Source organism: Budorcas taxicolor, chromosome 1 (genome assembly GCF_023091745.1).
Source record: "Budorcas taxicolor isolate Tak-1 chromosome 1, Takin1.1, whole genome shotgun sequence".
Classification (NCBI taxonomy): Eukaryota; Metazoa; Chordata; class Mammalia; order Artiodactyla; family Bovidae; genus Budorcas; species Budorcas taxicolor.
In genome coordinates, this window is record NC_068910.1 from 164,304,577 (window position 1) to 164,320,331 (window position 15,755).

The window sequence follows — 15,755 nt, forward strand, 5'->3', positions numbered from 1 at the left end:
TAGAGTTGACTTGAGGATTACATGATATGTTTTTAAGATGCTTAGATAATGGGAGCTCAAACTAGTCATTCAGTAGATGGCAACTGTCACTATTATATGGCTGATATAAAATGGCAATTTATATTTTAAAATATTGAACAAAATGCATTGAATTTTGCTAGTCATAGAATAATGAAAACATGATTTAATATATATAAATTACTTAGGCTGACGTTGAGCTTTTTATTCCTATCTTCTTTTTTTTTTATAGACAAAATCACAGTTATTATCCAATGTGTTGGATGCTGCCCATCGGTTTATAAAGGAAGTTAATCCAGATGAACCCAAAGGAGAGAATTGTTCTACAAAAGAGACTGGTAAAAGCCAGCAGAAAATTGAGTCTCCTGTTCTGCAGGGGAGCAGCTCTCAGGTAAATGGAGAAAAATACAGTAGACATTTTCTGTCATACATGATCATGGAGACTGTCATTCACATACTAGAGGTTTAGAGTTTTAAAGATTTGATCACATTCTTGTTTAATATGAATTTGTTTTCTTATTAATCAAAAACATTTTTACTGTAAAAATACTTTTGAGGAGATTGCTTTCATTTCACTGGCTGCTGGTTTTTTGAGGAATGATCTTTTGACTATATTGCTTTCCAGGCATTTTCACCACATCAGGAAATGAATATTTGAGAGAAACATAAGAAAATAACACAATGCAATATAGCAATTTTATTTTAATCAGAATCTCAGGGATACTAAAAGTACAAAACCTTTCCAAGTGTTTTAAGTGACAGGCAATTTCACAGTTATTTAAAATCAGATTTATAACAAATTTTGTGGTTATTCAAATTGATTACTGATCCTAGATAAGCTTACATCTACTCATGTCGGTATTTTAATAATAGACTTGTATTGATTCTTTAGCAGGAAACAAATTTCCTCCAATTTTGATCCTTGTAATAATCCTCATCCTTTGAGATGTCACTCACCTTTTCACATGGGCTTTCCTGATATCTCAGATGGTAAGGAGTCTGCCTGCCGTGCGGGAGACCCAGGGTTCAATCCCTGGGTCAGGAAGATGCCCAGGGGAAGGTAATGGCAACCCACTCCAGTATTCTTGCCTGGAAAATTCCATGGACAGAGAAGCCTGGTGGCCCAGAGTCCATGGGAATACAGAGTCAGACATGACTGAGCGAATACACTTTCACTTTCACCTTTTCAGTGTAGTTCAGAAATAGTGACTTGGCAAAAGTCGCACACACACAGCTTGTTACTTTATGACAGAGTCTGAACTTTAGTCTGTTGAGTTTCAAACCCTCGCTGAACTTTAGTCTGTTGAGTTTCAAACCCTCGCTCGGAGAACATAAAAGAAAATGTTCTGTGTTAGTAAGGTCTCTTTACAGCAGAGAAACTATACTTGAGTTGTCTAGAAAGAGTAGCATTCTGGTGGGGATTTCACTAGTAGACCTGCCAAGGGTGCTTGTGAAGAATCATTGAGTGAGTTACAGCTTTATGATTAGGATAATAATATGTTAAGGACCAACCATGTGCCAAACACTGTTCTATGTATTTTATGTGTATTATCTCTTTTTTATCCTTTTTTAATTTTTTATGTTTACAAATGAGAAAATTATGTCAAAATATAGTTTTTTAATTGCCCAAGATATCATTGATTGTGGAACTTCAGTTTCAACTCAGGCCTTATAATTCCAAATTACCTGTTTTTAATCACTACCCAGAGGCTGAGATTTTAAGGATTTCACATTCATGCCTGTCATTTTATCTAACTTATCCTACCAATAAAAATAATAATAAATCAATAGCCTCACATTTATTAAATATCATATGCTAGGCATTGAGCTTAATCCTTTAGTTGCTTTATCTTACCCTATAAGTTTTGCATTATTATTATCTCATTTAACAGATGAGAAAATCAGAGAGGATTTAAGTTACTAGCTGTACTAAAAAGCTATAGGGCTTACTCCTTTGCCTGAACTTTTAATCCCTAAATTAAATGCTGCCTCTTGTCCCCATCAGTAACTGTGTCTGCTCTATAGACCCTCCACCTCTGGTCTTAACCTAGAAACTATTAATTCAGTGGTTTTATCCAGGAGTGCACAGTAGAATCAACCGGGAAACATTAGGGAAGCACATGTGACTGAGTTCAGCATCTCTGTGGGTGGTCCAGTCACGAGCTTTTAACACCTGCTCATTCTGTTGAGTACTCCTGGTTGGGCATTATTACTGCTGTCAACCTGGATACAGTGCACACATTAAAGAAGTACCCCTGTCTTATGCTTGGTACGCCTCTGTGCTGAAGAGCAGAGTTTTTCCAACTGCAATAAACGTCAGAAGTACTGCATGAGCTTTTTGAAAATGTGTATTCTTGGCTTGCCACTCAAATTTGGATTTTTTTACATTTAGGTTAGGGCCCAGGAATCTGATTTTTATTTATTTACTTTTTAGGACTAAATGTTTTATTTATTTTGTTTTAAACTTTAAACTTTTAATTTTGTATTGAGATATAGCCTGTTAATAATGTTGTGGTAGTTTCTGGTGAACAGTGAAGGGACTCAGCCATCCATATACACGTATCCATTCTCCCCCAAACTCCCCTGACATCCAGGCCAGCACATAAAATTGAGCAGTTCCATGTGCTATAAATAAAGGTCCTTGTTGGTTAACCATCTTGAATATAAGTGTATACATGACCTTCCCAAAGTCCCTAAGTATCCCATCCCCCTGCCCTGGGCAACCATAAGTTCATTTCCTAAGTCTGTGAGTCTCTTTCTGTTTTGTAAGCAAGTTCATTTGTATCACTTCTTTTTAGATTCCACATATGATGGATGTCATATGATATTTTTCCTCTCTGTCTGACTTATTTCACTCAGTATGACACTCTCTAGGTCCATCCATGTTGTTGCAAATGGCATTATTTCACTCTTTGTCATGGCTAATAAGGAATTTGATTTTTAATTGGCTTACCCAGCAACTTGAATGCCTGGAAGAATCAAAATGGTGGATTCAGGCCAGTGGATATCTTTGGAAGGGAGTGCAGTTCCTGAAAACTTTCATTTTAGAGACCGAAACCTGAGCTTGAAATACTGCCTCTGGTTTTCTTGCAGCTTATAGTTTTGTAACATTGGGCGATTTACTTAGCTTTCCTTTCCTTTCCTTTTCTGGAAAGTGGGGATATTAAAACATATTTTGCAGGGGTATTGGCCTAGAGGGGTCACATATGACAGCTGAAACATTCAAGAGTGAATATACCATCCTCTGGCTTTTTCCTGTCCTGTCACTGCTGTGTGGAAACCAAGTATTCCATAGGCATAGCTGTAAAATGCAAATGTCTTGTATCTCTTATTCACTGCTCGAAAGGGAGCTGCCCTGGAGAGCTTCTGTGATCTTGGAACACTCAACTCATTTTGTATAAAGCACTGAGTTTTTAGTGCTTCTTCATGAGTGTAGTGCACGTGTGTGTGCGCGTGCGTGCACACACACACACACACACACACACACACCCTGCTTACTACTGAATACCTGTAAATACCGTCTCACATACTCAAGACTCAGTATTTCCAAGCTAAATTCATCACCTCTTCTCCCAACCTATAGGTATTACTGTTGGTGACAGCTCTCTTCAAGCTTTTCAAACTAGCAAAAGCAGTTATTTTCTATAATCATTTATCTTCTTCCTTTGTACTTCCAGTCAGTTACCATATCTTAAAACCATCTGAAAACCCTTGAGTTTTTGGTCACTTCTATTCTTACTGCTCTTCCAGATACTAAAATTAACGATTTCTTAGAGAGCAAAAGGTTATAAAGTGAAAAGGGCATTTAATTCTCTCCCCTTCTGGAAGTTAATAATTATTTCAATTTTGTAGGTATGCATTAACACAAATACTAATATGTTGTATGCTGCTATGCAAACAGACTTTTTACTTTTAACAATATACTATTGTTATTCATATAAGTATATCCCACAGCCTTCGCATTCTATATGAAAGTGAAAGTTGCTCAGTCCTGTCCGACTCTTTGTGAGACTCTTTACAAAGCCCTGGATTGTGGTCCTCCAGGCTCCTCTGTTCATGGAATTCTCCAGGCAAGAATATTGGAGTAGGTAGCCATTCCCTTCTCCAGGGAATCTTCCCAACCCAGGGATTGAACCCAGGTCTCCTGCATTGCAGGCAGATTCTTTACTGTCTGAGCCACCACGGAAGCCCAGAAATACTGGAGTGAGTAGCCTATCCCTTCTCGAGGGGATCTTCCCGACCCAGGTGTAGAACTGGGGTCTCCTGCATTGCAGGTGGATTGTTTACCAGCTGAAATACTTCATTTATTAGATATGAAATAACTTTTTAAGCTATGTTTTCTGTTGCTCAGTATTTATACTGTTTCAATCTTTTGCAAGTATGAACTATAGTACAAAGAATAATTTTGAAAAATATTGTTTTGTATATGTATGTGTGTGTGTGATAAAATCCTAAAATTCCTAGGTGAAGAGGGTTTTATATGTTTGTAATATTGATATTGACAAATGGATGTGGATTTTAATTAGTTTCCTTGCATTTGAACTCACTATTCTCCAATTTCTTTCTCTCCCACACTATTGTGTGGGATTCTACAGTAGCTTTGCATTTCCAATATACTTAAGTGTAATTTTCTCTGGATGGTGGGGGGGATCCTTCACAATCTGCCTCTGTTCATCTTTCTACCCTTAATATTTTCTTGTATCCCACTTTTTGCTCTGTGAATTTCCCTGGTGGCCCAGATGGTAAAGAATCTGCCTGCAATGCAGGAGACCCAAGTTCAATCTCTGGGTTGGGAAGATCCCCTGGAGAAGAGAATGGCCACACACTCTAACAGTCTACCCACTCTATCATTCTTTTGCTCTGGAATACTGCCTTTGCCACTTTTTGCCCATGGGACTCTTGTTTCTCTGAGTTAAATTTTTGTTCTTTGCTTCTGTTTCTGTTGTGGACTTAGTAACCTGTGTTTCATGGCAATGACTGGCATAGTGTTTGTAGGTTCCAGATGCTTTTTGTTTGTGTTGAATTTTATATATGCACATATTTAACAATCTTCCCCCAATTGTTCTCTAACAATGTGCATATTTATTTTGCAATTAAGGGCTGAACATAGTGGATTCTACTGTTGTATCTAGAAGGTACACAATGGAGCCTTAGCAATTTGATCAGTGTAGGTAATCCACACTGTATAATTCAGAACTGTTGTGGAACTTGTTTTGCTTTAGTTGCCCAATTTTGCTGTTTTCTCTGATTCACTGGATAACTGCCAAGTCGTACCTTCATTTTCTTTTATGTATTCACAGTAAATCTATATTTTGTACTGAATTCTCCTTTCTCTCCAGCATTACACTGAAAAGCAGGCAATGTTTTCTATACATGAATTGATATGTCCATTCATTCAACTGACTTTTAATGAGCATCTGCTTTGTGGCAGTTACTGCTCTTGGCCCTGAGGAAGCAGTCAACATTCTTGATCCCATTACATTCTAATGGGGAGAGATCAGCAGTAAACACATGTAGAGTAAATTCACATGGATGTAAGTTACTGGGGGAAAAATAAAATAGATAAGGGATCTGAAAGTGGGGGAAATGACTTTGTTTTTATGTCATCAGTAAGATCATTGCTTATTCTCTGATCAGGTGACATTTGAGCCACCTGATGCGAAGAGCCAACTCATTAGAAAAGACCCTGATGCTGGGAAAGATTGAAGGCAGGAGGAGAAGGGGATGACAGAGGGACAAGATGGTTAGATAAGTAGGGTTAGATGCAAGGCCACCTGATGCAAAGATGAAATGAGTGGAATGACTGTATGAAAATATGGAGAAGGATCATTTCAGGCATTAACTACAGCTAGTATGAGGCCCTCAAGTGGAATATGCTTGATGGGCTCCTAGAATTATAAGAAGAGAAGTTTGGCTGGAACAGGGTGAATGAAGGGGAGTACTGGAGAAAGTGGAGTGAAAGGCAGGGGAAAACAGGCTTGTGTACAACCTTGTAAGTCCTGGTAGGAACTGAGGTTTTCACAGTCTTGGAGGGTTTGGAGCAGAGGAACCACCTCAGATTTACATGGTAATGAAACTGCTCTTTCTGCTGTGGGGAGGTTGCAGGGAGCAGGAGATTGGAGAAGTAGGGTTAGATGCAAGGCTGTCACTGCTTTCCAGAGAAAACCCTCATGAATAACATAGTGACAGATCTTCAGTCCTGTAGGCTTTGGCTTTAATATCTTCTAAAGATACCATCTATAACTGTCTATAGAGTTTTAAAGAAATCAGAAAGGCACATAAATAAGTACAAATAAAAAACATTTGAAGTAAAAAAAAAAAAAAGGTGTGATTTCACAGTGCTCAGTAATCAATACTACCTGTACTTTAAGATACAGAACATTTGGTAAAGCACACTTAAGACACACTGTTAATTGGTTTAGGTAGAAGATCCAACAACAAAAAGAGAAGAATGTGCAAATCCAAGAGACAAGCCCTTGTGTGAAGTGCCTTTCAGTGAAGAAGCTTCTGCCCAGTCCTTTCAGAAAGTTTTCAGTCAGTGGAGAACTGGACATCATGATGACAATGAGACACAGAACTTTTATGCAGCAAAATCAGGTATCGTTTTTTTTTTTTTTAATAAAGTGAATGCTTTAAAATAAAGCTGATTTTATCTCCATTCTCTGTGACTATAAATGCAGTGTTCAGAAGCTATTAACATCGATATAGTAGTTTGATACAACTCTTCAAATGTGTAGTCACTGTGTGACCATGGGTTTAGTGGTTTATTATTTATAGAACCCTGAATGGGCCTCTTTGCCTTTTCATAAGTCTTTTTGCCTTATGGCAGAAAGCAAAGAATAACAAAAGAGCCTCTTGATGAAAGTGAAGGAGGAGAGTGAAAAAGTTGGCTTAAAACTCAACATTCAGAAAACTAAGATCATGGCATCTGGTCCCATCACTTCATGGAAAATAGATAGGGAAACAATGGAAACAGTGGCAGACTTTATTTTTCTGGGCTCCAAAATCACTGCAGATGGTGAATGCAGCCATGAAATTAAAAGACGCTTACTCCTTGGAAAAAAAGCTATGACCAACCTAGACAGCAAATTAAAAAGCAGAGACATTACTTTGCCTACAAAGTTCCATCTAGTCAAAGCTTTGGTCTTTCCAGTAGTCATGTATGGATGTGAGAGCTGGACTATAAAGAAAGCTGAGTGCCAAAGAATTGATGTTTTTGAACTGTGGTGTTGGAGTAGACTCTTGAGAGTCCCTTGGACTGCAGGGAGATCCAATCAGTCAATCCCAAAGGAAATTAGTCCTGAATATTCATTGGAAAGACTGATGCTGAAGCTGAAACTTCAATACTTTGGCCACCTGATGCGAAGAACTGACTCACTGGAAAAGACCCTGATGCTGGGAAAGATTGAAGGCAGGAGCAGAAGGGGAGGACAGAGGATGAAATGGTTGGATGGCATCACCAACTCGATGGACATGAGTCTGAGTAAGCTCTGGTAGTTGGTGATAGGCAGGGAAGCCTGGCGTACTGCATGGGGTCTCCAGAAGTCAGACACGACTGAGTGACTGAACTGAACTGAACTGAATAGGCCTTGGGGATATATTTGCCTTTGTTTCCTGTATAAATTCAGACTGTCAAATGAATAGAGTTGGATTCTTTCAGTTCCTCCTCTTCTAGCAGAAAGTTTTTGTTAGAACAACTGTTCCTTTATTGAACTGTGATTACAACATATAAAACAGGAGGATCTATGAGACAGCAAAGTAAATAATTTTTTTTTACGTGTGTCCTGAGAAATATATTTCAAGGACTGCTGTGAAGTTCAGGGGGATAATTAATTTGTCTTTTGTTTTTCTTTCTTTTTGAAGAAATATTTCTTGTTTTTAGTTTTCCTTGGTGATTTTTATAACCATATGCTAGACATTGAAGATCTGGATGACTGAAGTGTACAGAGTCTTTGCTTTGTTTCCCAGGATCTTTTGAGGGAAATTATACTTTTAGAAGTATTCAATTTATTAATTTTATTACTCAAAGTCTTTTTTGAGGTTTCTGATTGCTTTTCATTAAAGATAAAATGCTAGATAATAAATTTAAATCCTGTAGCTTAGTTGAAAGTGTTCAATTTTGTGGTTTCTATTTTCACTCTTTTTTCCAATGAGGGAACTCTCCTGTTTACTGCTCTTTTGAAACATAGTTTAATTCTTAACGTCAAATATCATACACCTTCTTCACAATTAGAATTGAATTTTCTTCTTAATGATGTTCTTTCTTTCAAATATATTCCTTACATTTGTTCATGATACATCAATTTTGTTAATATTTCCAAGATTTTGTTTGTATACCCTGTTTTAGTATGTACCCCAGTATTATTCTCAATGACTCTTATTTTATATGCTCTTTCTCTGTGTTTTCACATTTTTATTTACTTTTTTACTTTTCTACTTTGAAAGGGACTGTCTTCTATAGAAATACTTTTATGATTGGTGCACTTTGAAGACATAGAACTTAAAAATGATAGAAGAACTGATGTGTTGTAGCTTTCCTCTATAGGCTAAAGATTGTGGATGGAGATGCTTAGATGGAATTGACTGCCTAATTTCAAAGGAATCATAGCAACCTGAAATGGTAGAGGCCAGAAGTTGGTATTTAATTATCGAAATTTTAGTGAAAAAATTACCAAAATAAGGGATAAGAAAGACTAGTAATTGATTGTTTCCATTCACAGTGATCTGTGATACTAATTGGAGCACGTAAGAATGAAAAAAATTGTACATTCTCCTGTTTTTTTCTGAGTAGAAAATTTCTATCTGATGCAGAGACCCATCTTAAGTTACTGTATTGGGAATTCAGAGTTTTTATAAAGTTCCCAGCCCTAAGCCAGGCCACAGATCTGAGGCCCCTTGAGATAGATGCTGGGTCCTTTTGCAAGGTTGTTTGTAGTGTGGCCACAGGGTATACTATGCATCTTCCTCTATAACTTCACTACAGAATTTACAGCTATTTACCAGGAAAGTAAAAGTGTGAAAGTGAAAGTGTTAGTTGCTCAGTTATGTTCAACTCTTTGGACTATAGCCCGCCAGGCTCCTCTATCCATGGGATTTCGCAGACAAGAACACTGGAATGAGTGCCATTTCCTTCTTCATGGGATCTTCCCAACACAGGGATTGAACCTCAGTCTCCTGCATTGCAGGTTGATTCTTTACAACTGAGCCAAAACCAGCTACAAAATGAAGAGTGATGGCAGCTATGTTTTATGTTGAGTAATTATTTTTTCTCCTGTTTTTCCTCCATACTAATATGACACATACTGCTGGTATCTAACATTTAAATTTGGAATTTAAACATTTAAAGTTGGGATTATCACTATATTGAAATCTGGTGGCTCAGCTGGTAAAGAATCCACCTGCATTGTGGTAGACCTGGGTTTGATCCCTGCATTGGGAAGATCCCCTGGACAAGGGAACAGCTACCCACTTCAGTATTCTGCCGTGGAGAAGTCCATGAACCGTATAGTCCATGGGGTCACAAGGAGTCAGACACGACTAAGTGGCTTTCACTATGATACCCAGTGAAAACTTTGTATTTTCTATGTGCTTCATACTCTGGAACTTTGTGTTTTCTGTGTGCTTCAGACAGGAGTCAGGTTTTTTGTTGTTTTGTTTACTTTTTTTTTTTTGCTGGTGGTAAAGAGTCCGCCTACTAATGTTGGAGACACAAAAGACATGAGTTCTATCCCTGGAGTAAGAGGTGGAACCCACTCCAGTATTCTTGACTGAAAAATCCCATGGACAGAGGAGGCTGGTGGGCTACAGTCCATGGGGTCTCAAAGAGTGGGACATGACTGAGCACACTACTACTGCTGCTGCTTTTTGCAGAGAAATAGACAGACATATAAATGGAGGTTTAGATGCAAACTAAGTAGACTGTCTCTCTGGATTCATTTTCTCCTATTTTTACCCGATTCTATGCCTCTTTCACCTTTCACTTTCATGCACTGGAGAAAGAAATGGCAACCTACTCCAGTGTTCTTGCCTGGGGAATCCCAGGGATGGCAGAGCCTGGTGGGCTGCTGTCTATCGGGTCGCACAGAGTCGGACACGACTGAAGCGACTTAGTAGCAGCAGCAGCAGCAGCAGCAGCAGCAGAGGCTGACTCTAGAGGCTGCATCACATAGCTCCCTTGTTCTCTGGCTTCTAGTTGGGTTTGGCTAACTGGAGACACTAGCAAAACACTGAAGGGTGAGAAGAAAAGGGAGAGTATCACTCTTCCCTCTATTTGTTGATGTGCTCGGATTTTGCAGTCACTGCATTGTCTGCCTATGTTATTAGCAACACTCAGATTACCTTTTGTTCACAGTTATTGCTTTCCATACCTACTTACAACACTTGGTCCTCTCGAGCCTAAGGTTGGTAGCAGCTTTCCACTATTTTTAGTCTGTTAGTGCTTCAACTTCACGTGTTCCCTCAGCTTTACTACCTGATTACAAGTTAGTCCCTTCATTTGACCTTCTTTGAATTACCCCTTTGAGTTTTCTCTTTCCTGTTAGGACCTTGACTTATACTAATGATCAAAAAAAAGGATTTCTAAGAAGCCAAGGTTCAAGCTGAGGTCTAGAAAATGAGTTGAAACGTCGAGATAGATCAACATGTGCAAAGCGCTCCATGATGGAGAGTTCCATATTGTGTTAATGGAACTGAAGGGAGATGTGTGTGGCTGGATCTTAGAGAACAAGGGAGACTGTTGCAGCACAATAGGCTAGAGAGGATTCACAGTGTGGTGGTTGTGGAGAAATCATCAAGATGAGGACTTCTGTTGATAAAAAATGTGATTATTTTGCCGCAAAGTATTATAAATATTACTGTTTTTGTGTATGTATATTGTATGTCTATGTTTATAAATATTTTCCTTTTTCTAAGATAGTAGATAAAAAGAACATTTATAAAGTTTATATCCTTTATGGAGAAAAACAATGCAGTAAGAACCTCTTCTTACCCTCTTTCCTCCCTCTAAGAGATTATCACTAGCTTGGATTTTGTGTTTTCTCAGTCCCTTAATTTCCTGTGGTTTATTGCATGTATGCTTCTCCAAACAATATATTGTTAAACTAGCATGTATTTAAACATAGTGGCACAAAGTGAAGAGGAACTAAAAAGCCCTTTGATGAAAGTGAAAGAGGAGAGTGAAAAAGTCAGCTTAAAGCTCAACATTCAGAAAACGAAGATCATGGCATCTGGTCCCATCACTTCATGGCAAATAGATGGGGAAACAGTGGAAACAGTGTCAGACTTTATTTTTGGGGGTTCCAAAATCACTGAAGATGGTGACTGCTGCCATGAAATTAAAAGATGCTTACTCCTTGGAAGGAAAGTTATGACGAACCTAGATAGCATATCGAAAAGCAGAGACATTACTTTGCCAACAAAGGTCCATCTAGTCAAGGCTATGGTTTTTCCAGTGGTCATGTATGGATGTGAGAGTTGGACTGTGAAGAAGGCTGAGCACTGAAGAATTGATGCTTTTAAACCGCGATGTTGAAGAAGACTCTTGAGAATCCCTTGGACTGCAAGGAGATCCAACCAGTCCATTCTGAAGGAGATCAGTCCTGGGTGTTCATTGGAAGGACTGATGCTGAAGCTGAAACTCCAGTACTTTGGCCACCTCATGCAAAGAGTTGACTCATTGGAAAAGACTCTGATGCTGGGAGGGATTGGGGGCAGGAGAAGAAGGGGATGACAGAGGTGAGATGGCTGGGTGGCATCACTGACTTGCACAGGAGTTTGGGTGAACTCCGGGAGTTGGTGATGGACAGGGAGGCCTGGCGTGCTGCGATTCATGGGGTCGCACAGAGTCTGACACGACTGAGCGACTGAACGGAACTGAACTGATGGGCTTCCCTAGTGACTCAGCGGGAAAGAATCTGCTTGCGATGCAGGAGACAGAGGAGATACGGGTTCAGTTCCTGGGTCTGGAAGATACTGATGAGGAGGAAATGGCAACCCACTCCAGTATTCCTGCCTGAAAAATTCCATGGACAGAGGAGCCTGGTGGGCTACAGTACAAAAGGATGCAAAGAGCCGGACACGGCCGAGTGACTGAGCACACACACAAACACTGCGTAAATGGAAACCTAGTATATTATTCTTTTACAACTGGTTTAGTATTTTCAAGATTATTTACTGAGATTTACCCATAAAGATGTGCATAGCTGTATTTCATTCATGTCACTGCTTAACAGTTCTCTGCTTAAACCACTGTTTACCCGTTTAAACATTGACGATTGTCTGGGTTGATCCCCATTTGGGGGAGGAAAGAGGTTGAAGTATTTACTCTCCCTCTTGTTCATGTGCTGAGATTTCTGCAGGACTGCATTCTCCACTTAATGTTACAAAGCAGCACTCAGATGACCTTTCATCCACAGCCATTGCTTTCAGTGATTCTTACAAAGTTTTCCTACATTGTCCTCTCAAGTCTAGGGTTGGTAACAGCTTTTCATAATTTTTACTTTCTGAGTGTTTCAACGTCACTTGTTCCCTTAACCCTACCCAGCAAACACTGCTGTTAAGAATATTCTTGCCCAGGTCTCCTTGCACTCATATGTACACTTTTCTGGGTTCTATTCCTATAAGTAAAATAGCTGGGTTATGGGGGTATCCATGTCTTCAACTCTACTAGGTAAACTTGAATTATTTACCAATGTATTAGTTTATACTCCCTCTTGCAGTGTATAAATAGTCTGGCTGCTTCCCAATATCACCAACACAAATTGGCAGCTTAAAAAAAAAGACTGCTGGCCTGATACAGATGAAATTGTATATATAAAATTGTGTACCTCATTATCATGGCATTATGTTTTCCTATGTATCTTGGCCATTAGCTTTGAATTTTTTTAGTTTGCTAGTTATTTGTGTTATTGATTATGTTTTAGCGAACTTCAAAATCTCATTTCCTTCAGTGTGAAAGGCAACTATTTACAATGACCTAGAAGGTTCACTAATATTACAGTTTCCCTGATGATTCAGTGGTTACAGAGTCTGTCTGCAGTGCAGACAGGGTTTGATCCTTGAGTCGGGAAGATCCCCTGGAGAAGGGAATAGCTACCCACTCAAGTATTCTTGCCCAAAGAAGTCCATGAACAGAGATGTCTAGCAGGCTACAGTCCAAAGGGTTTCAAAGAGTCGGACACAACCGAACAAATAAACACACTCACAACTGGCCTCTTGGTTGTTCCTTAAACACTTTGGGCAAATTTGTATCTTGAGGCTTTTAAAAGTATTGTCTATTAAGGAAAATACCTATCATTCCTTCAGTATAAACAATGGAATATCTTACACTAAAGGTAGCCAGGGAACCATTAAACAAGGGAGCAAACCCAAACCTAAGTTATAGAGCTTGCATGGCATTGTTCAGGGAGGCTTGCCTCACAAATCCATGTGTTCTAGATTTGTTTTCTACAAGCAACTTCAAACAAAGATGATCTTGCTTAATGCATTGCATAGCTAAAGACTCCTAGAAAATATCATTAATCCATTTGCCAGAAGGTCTAGTTAGTAGCATATTCACAATCAAGTTAACCCTGCCATTTTATTTCCTGGGAATGTGCCATTGGTGATGGGAGGAGAGTGAGGCACAAGCCAGCTGCTTCATCTGCTTCCTTCTCATCACCCTCCTAAACTTGGGGATTATCACTCAGGTCAATGGCTTGACTTAGCCAGAAAAAAATTAAAAAAGTCCTCATTGTTTTACTTTCAGCTTCCCTGTTGGGATTTTTCTTTTTTTCCTCATGAAAAGGGGGACTCACAGTGGAGGGCTTTTCTTTCTCCTATGATTTGTTCTCCTTGACTCCTGCTCTTTTAGTTCATGCATCCTGGTGGTGGTTCTCAGTTGTTGTTCAGTTGTGTCCGACTGGTTTTGACTCCATGGACTGCAGTATGCCAGGCTCCCCTGTCTTTCACTGTCTCCTGGAGTTTGCTCACATTCATGTCTGTTGAATCAGTGATGCCATCCAATCATCTTATCCTCTGTCATCCCCTTCTCCTCCTGCCTTCAATGTTTCCCAGCATCTGAGTCTTTTCCAATGAGTTGTCTCTTTGTATGAGGTAGTCTAAGTACTGGAGCTTTAGCTTCAGCATCAATCCTTCCAATGAATATTCAGGACTCCAATGAATATTTCCTTTAGCATTGGCTGGTTTGATCTTGCAGTCCAAGGGACTCTTGCATCTTCAACACCACAGTTCAAAAGCATCAATTCTTTGGCGCTCAGCCTTCTTTATCAGACAGGACTGAGTGACTTTCACTTTCACTTTTCAGTGACTTTCACTTTCATTCTTTCAGCCTTTATGGTCCAACTCTCACATCTGTACATAACTACTGCAAAATCCATAGCATTGACTATACAGAGCTTTGCTGGCAAAGTACACCTTCTAATTGCTTTATTCAGCACTCTTCTATACTGTGTGAAGAACGGGAGCGAATGACACATTCTTCTGGTTTATTTTCATTGTTGGCATTTGGCCACTTCTAAAAGCTATTTATTAAAACCTGCAGTATGCACTTGAGATTATTCTCTAGTTTCAGTCTATAAAAAGTAATTGTTTCTCTCTTTACTGCTTCCCTATTTTCTCCAAGATTTTTCCTGCTATTATGGTCAGTTTGGAGAAAGGTCTAATATTTAGGAAGGTGGAGAGACGAGAAAATCTGGATTTACACTGCTCTTGTTTTTTTTTTTTTTTCCCTAGAAATCTCCATCAGTTTTAAATATGTCTGAATGGTGGTTTTAATTTAGTAGTGCTTCAGAAACATCTTAAGCATCTGGAAGTAAATTGCCATGTAGATATAAATTCAAGAGGACAGTTGTCTCCTCCAGGTGCCATTCTGAGTTATTTATTTTCTATTTCCCATAATGTGTAAATATTATTGTCAGTGGCTGTAATACATGCCTTTCTGTGTATATGCCTTTATAGAATATATAATGAATCTATGTTTTTTATCTTTATTGTGTAAAATAATTAGCTGCTTTAAAAACATTCTGAATCATAATATTTCTTTCCTAAGAAATGGTTGAAGAAAACTATAAAAATATAATACATCACCAATATTTGGCATTTTTGCAGCATTTAAACCTAGATCTGTTGATTGTATAGACAAATATCAAGGCACCTTTGCCTCAAAAATGGTGAGCTCTGTATCTTGAGAGATATGGTAACTTGTATCCTAGATTATATTAATTATACATATTATGTTTTTTTTTTAGATTCATTGGAAGAATGTGAAGTACAAACTAATCTGAAAATTTGGACAGAACCACTTACTATTGAATTTAAAGAAGATAGTCTATCCTACTTGGAAAAATTATGGCTTAAAAAACATAGAAGGTATTTTCTGATTTTTTTTGCATTATCAATTAGAAATGTAAAAGCTATTTCTGTTTCTTTCTTGTGTGACATGCTTTTTTTCATAGCAGTGTTATTTATGTACTTCACATCTGTGTGAATAATTTTAAAGCAATATTAAGTCCCTGTGAAGCTTCTACCATACTGATAAGAATTTTAATTCAATTTATGTATGTAATGCATGATTGATTTAGGGTCTGTCTAAATGAAAATATGTATGTGGGGAAAAAAAAGGCACAACTATGGTATATAATTTTTTAAAATTAGCAAAAATAATGCAATAAATGAAAGCTTACTTTGAAAGGTGATTTTTGAGGCTATACTCTTCAAAAACTTTGAAACTACTTTTAAGT

The 15,755-nt window shown here is 38.4% G+C and overlaps 1 protein-coding gene across 1 annotated transcript in view; it reads left to right on the top strand.

The window, feature by feature from the left end:
• The window catches only part of ZBBX (zinc finger B-box domain containing), a 112,008-nt gene that overhangs the window by 52,891 nt on the left and 43,362 nt on the right, over nt 1–15,755 (top strand). The window contains exons 7-9 of the mRNA XM_052647281.1: nt 251–409; nt 6,441–6,615; nt 15,264–15,384. Coding sequence (XP_052503241.1) covers nt 251–409; nt 6,441–6,615; nt 15,264–15,384 — 455 coding nt within the window. The remainder of the gene's footprint in view (nt 1–250; nt 410–6,440; nt 6,616–15,263; nt 15,385–15,755) is intronic.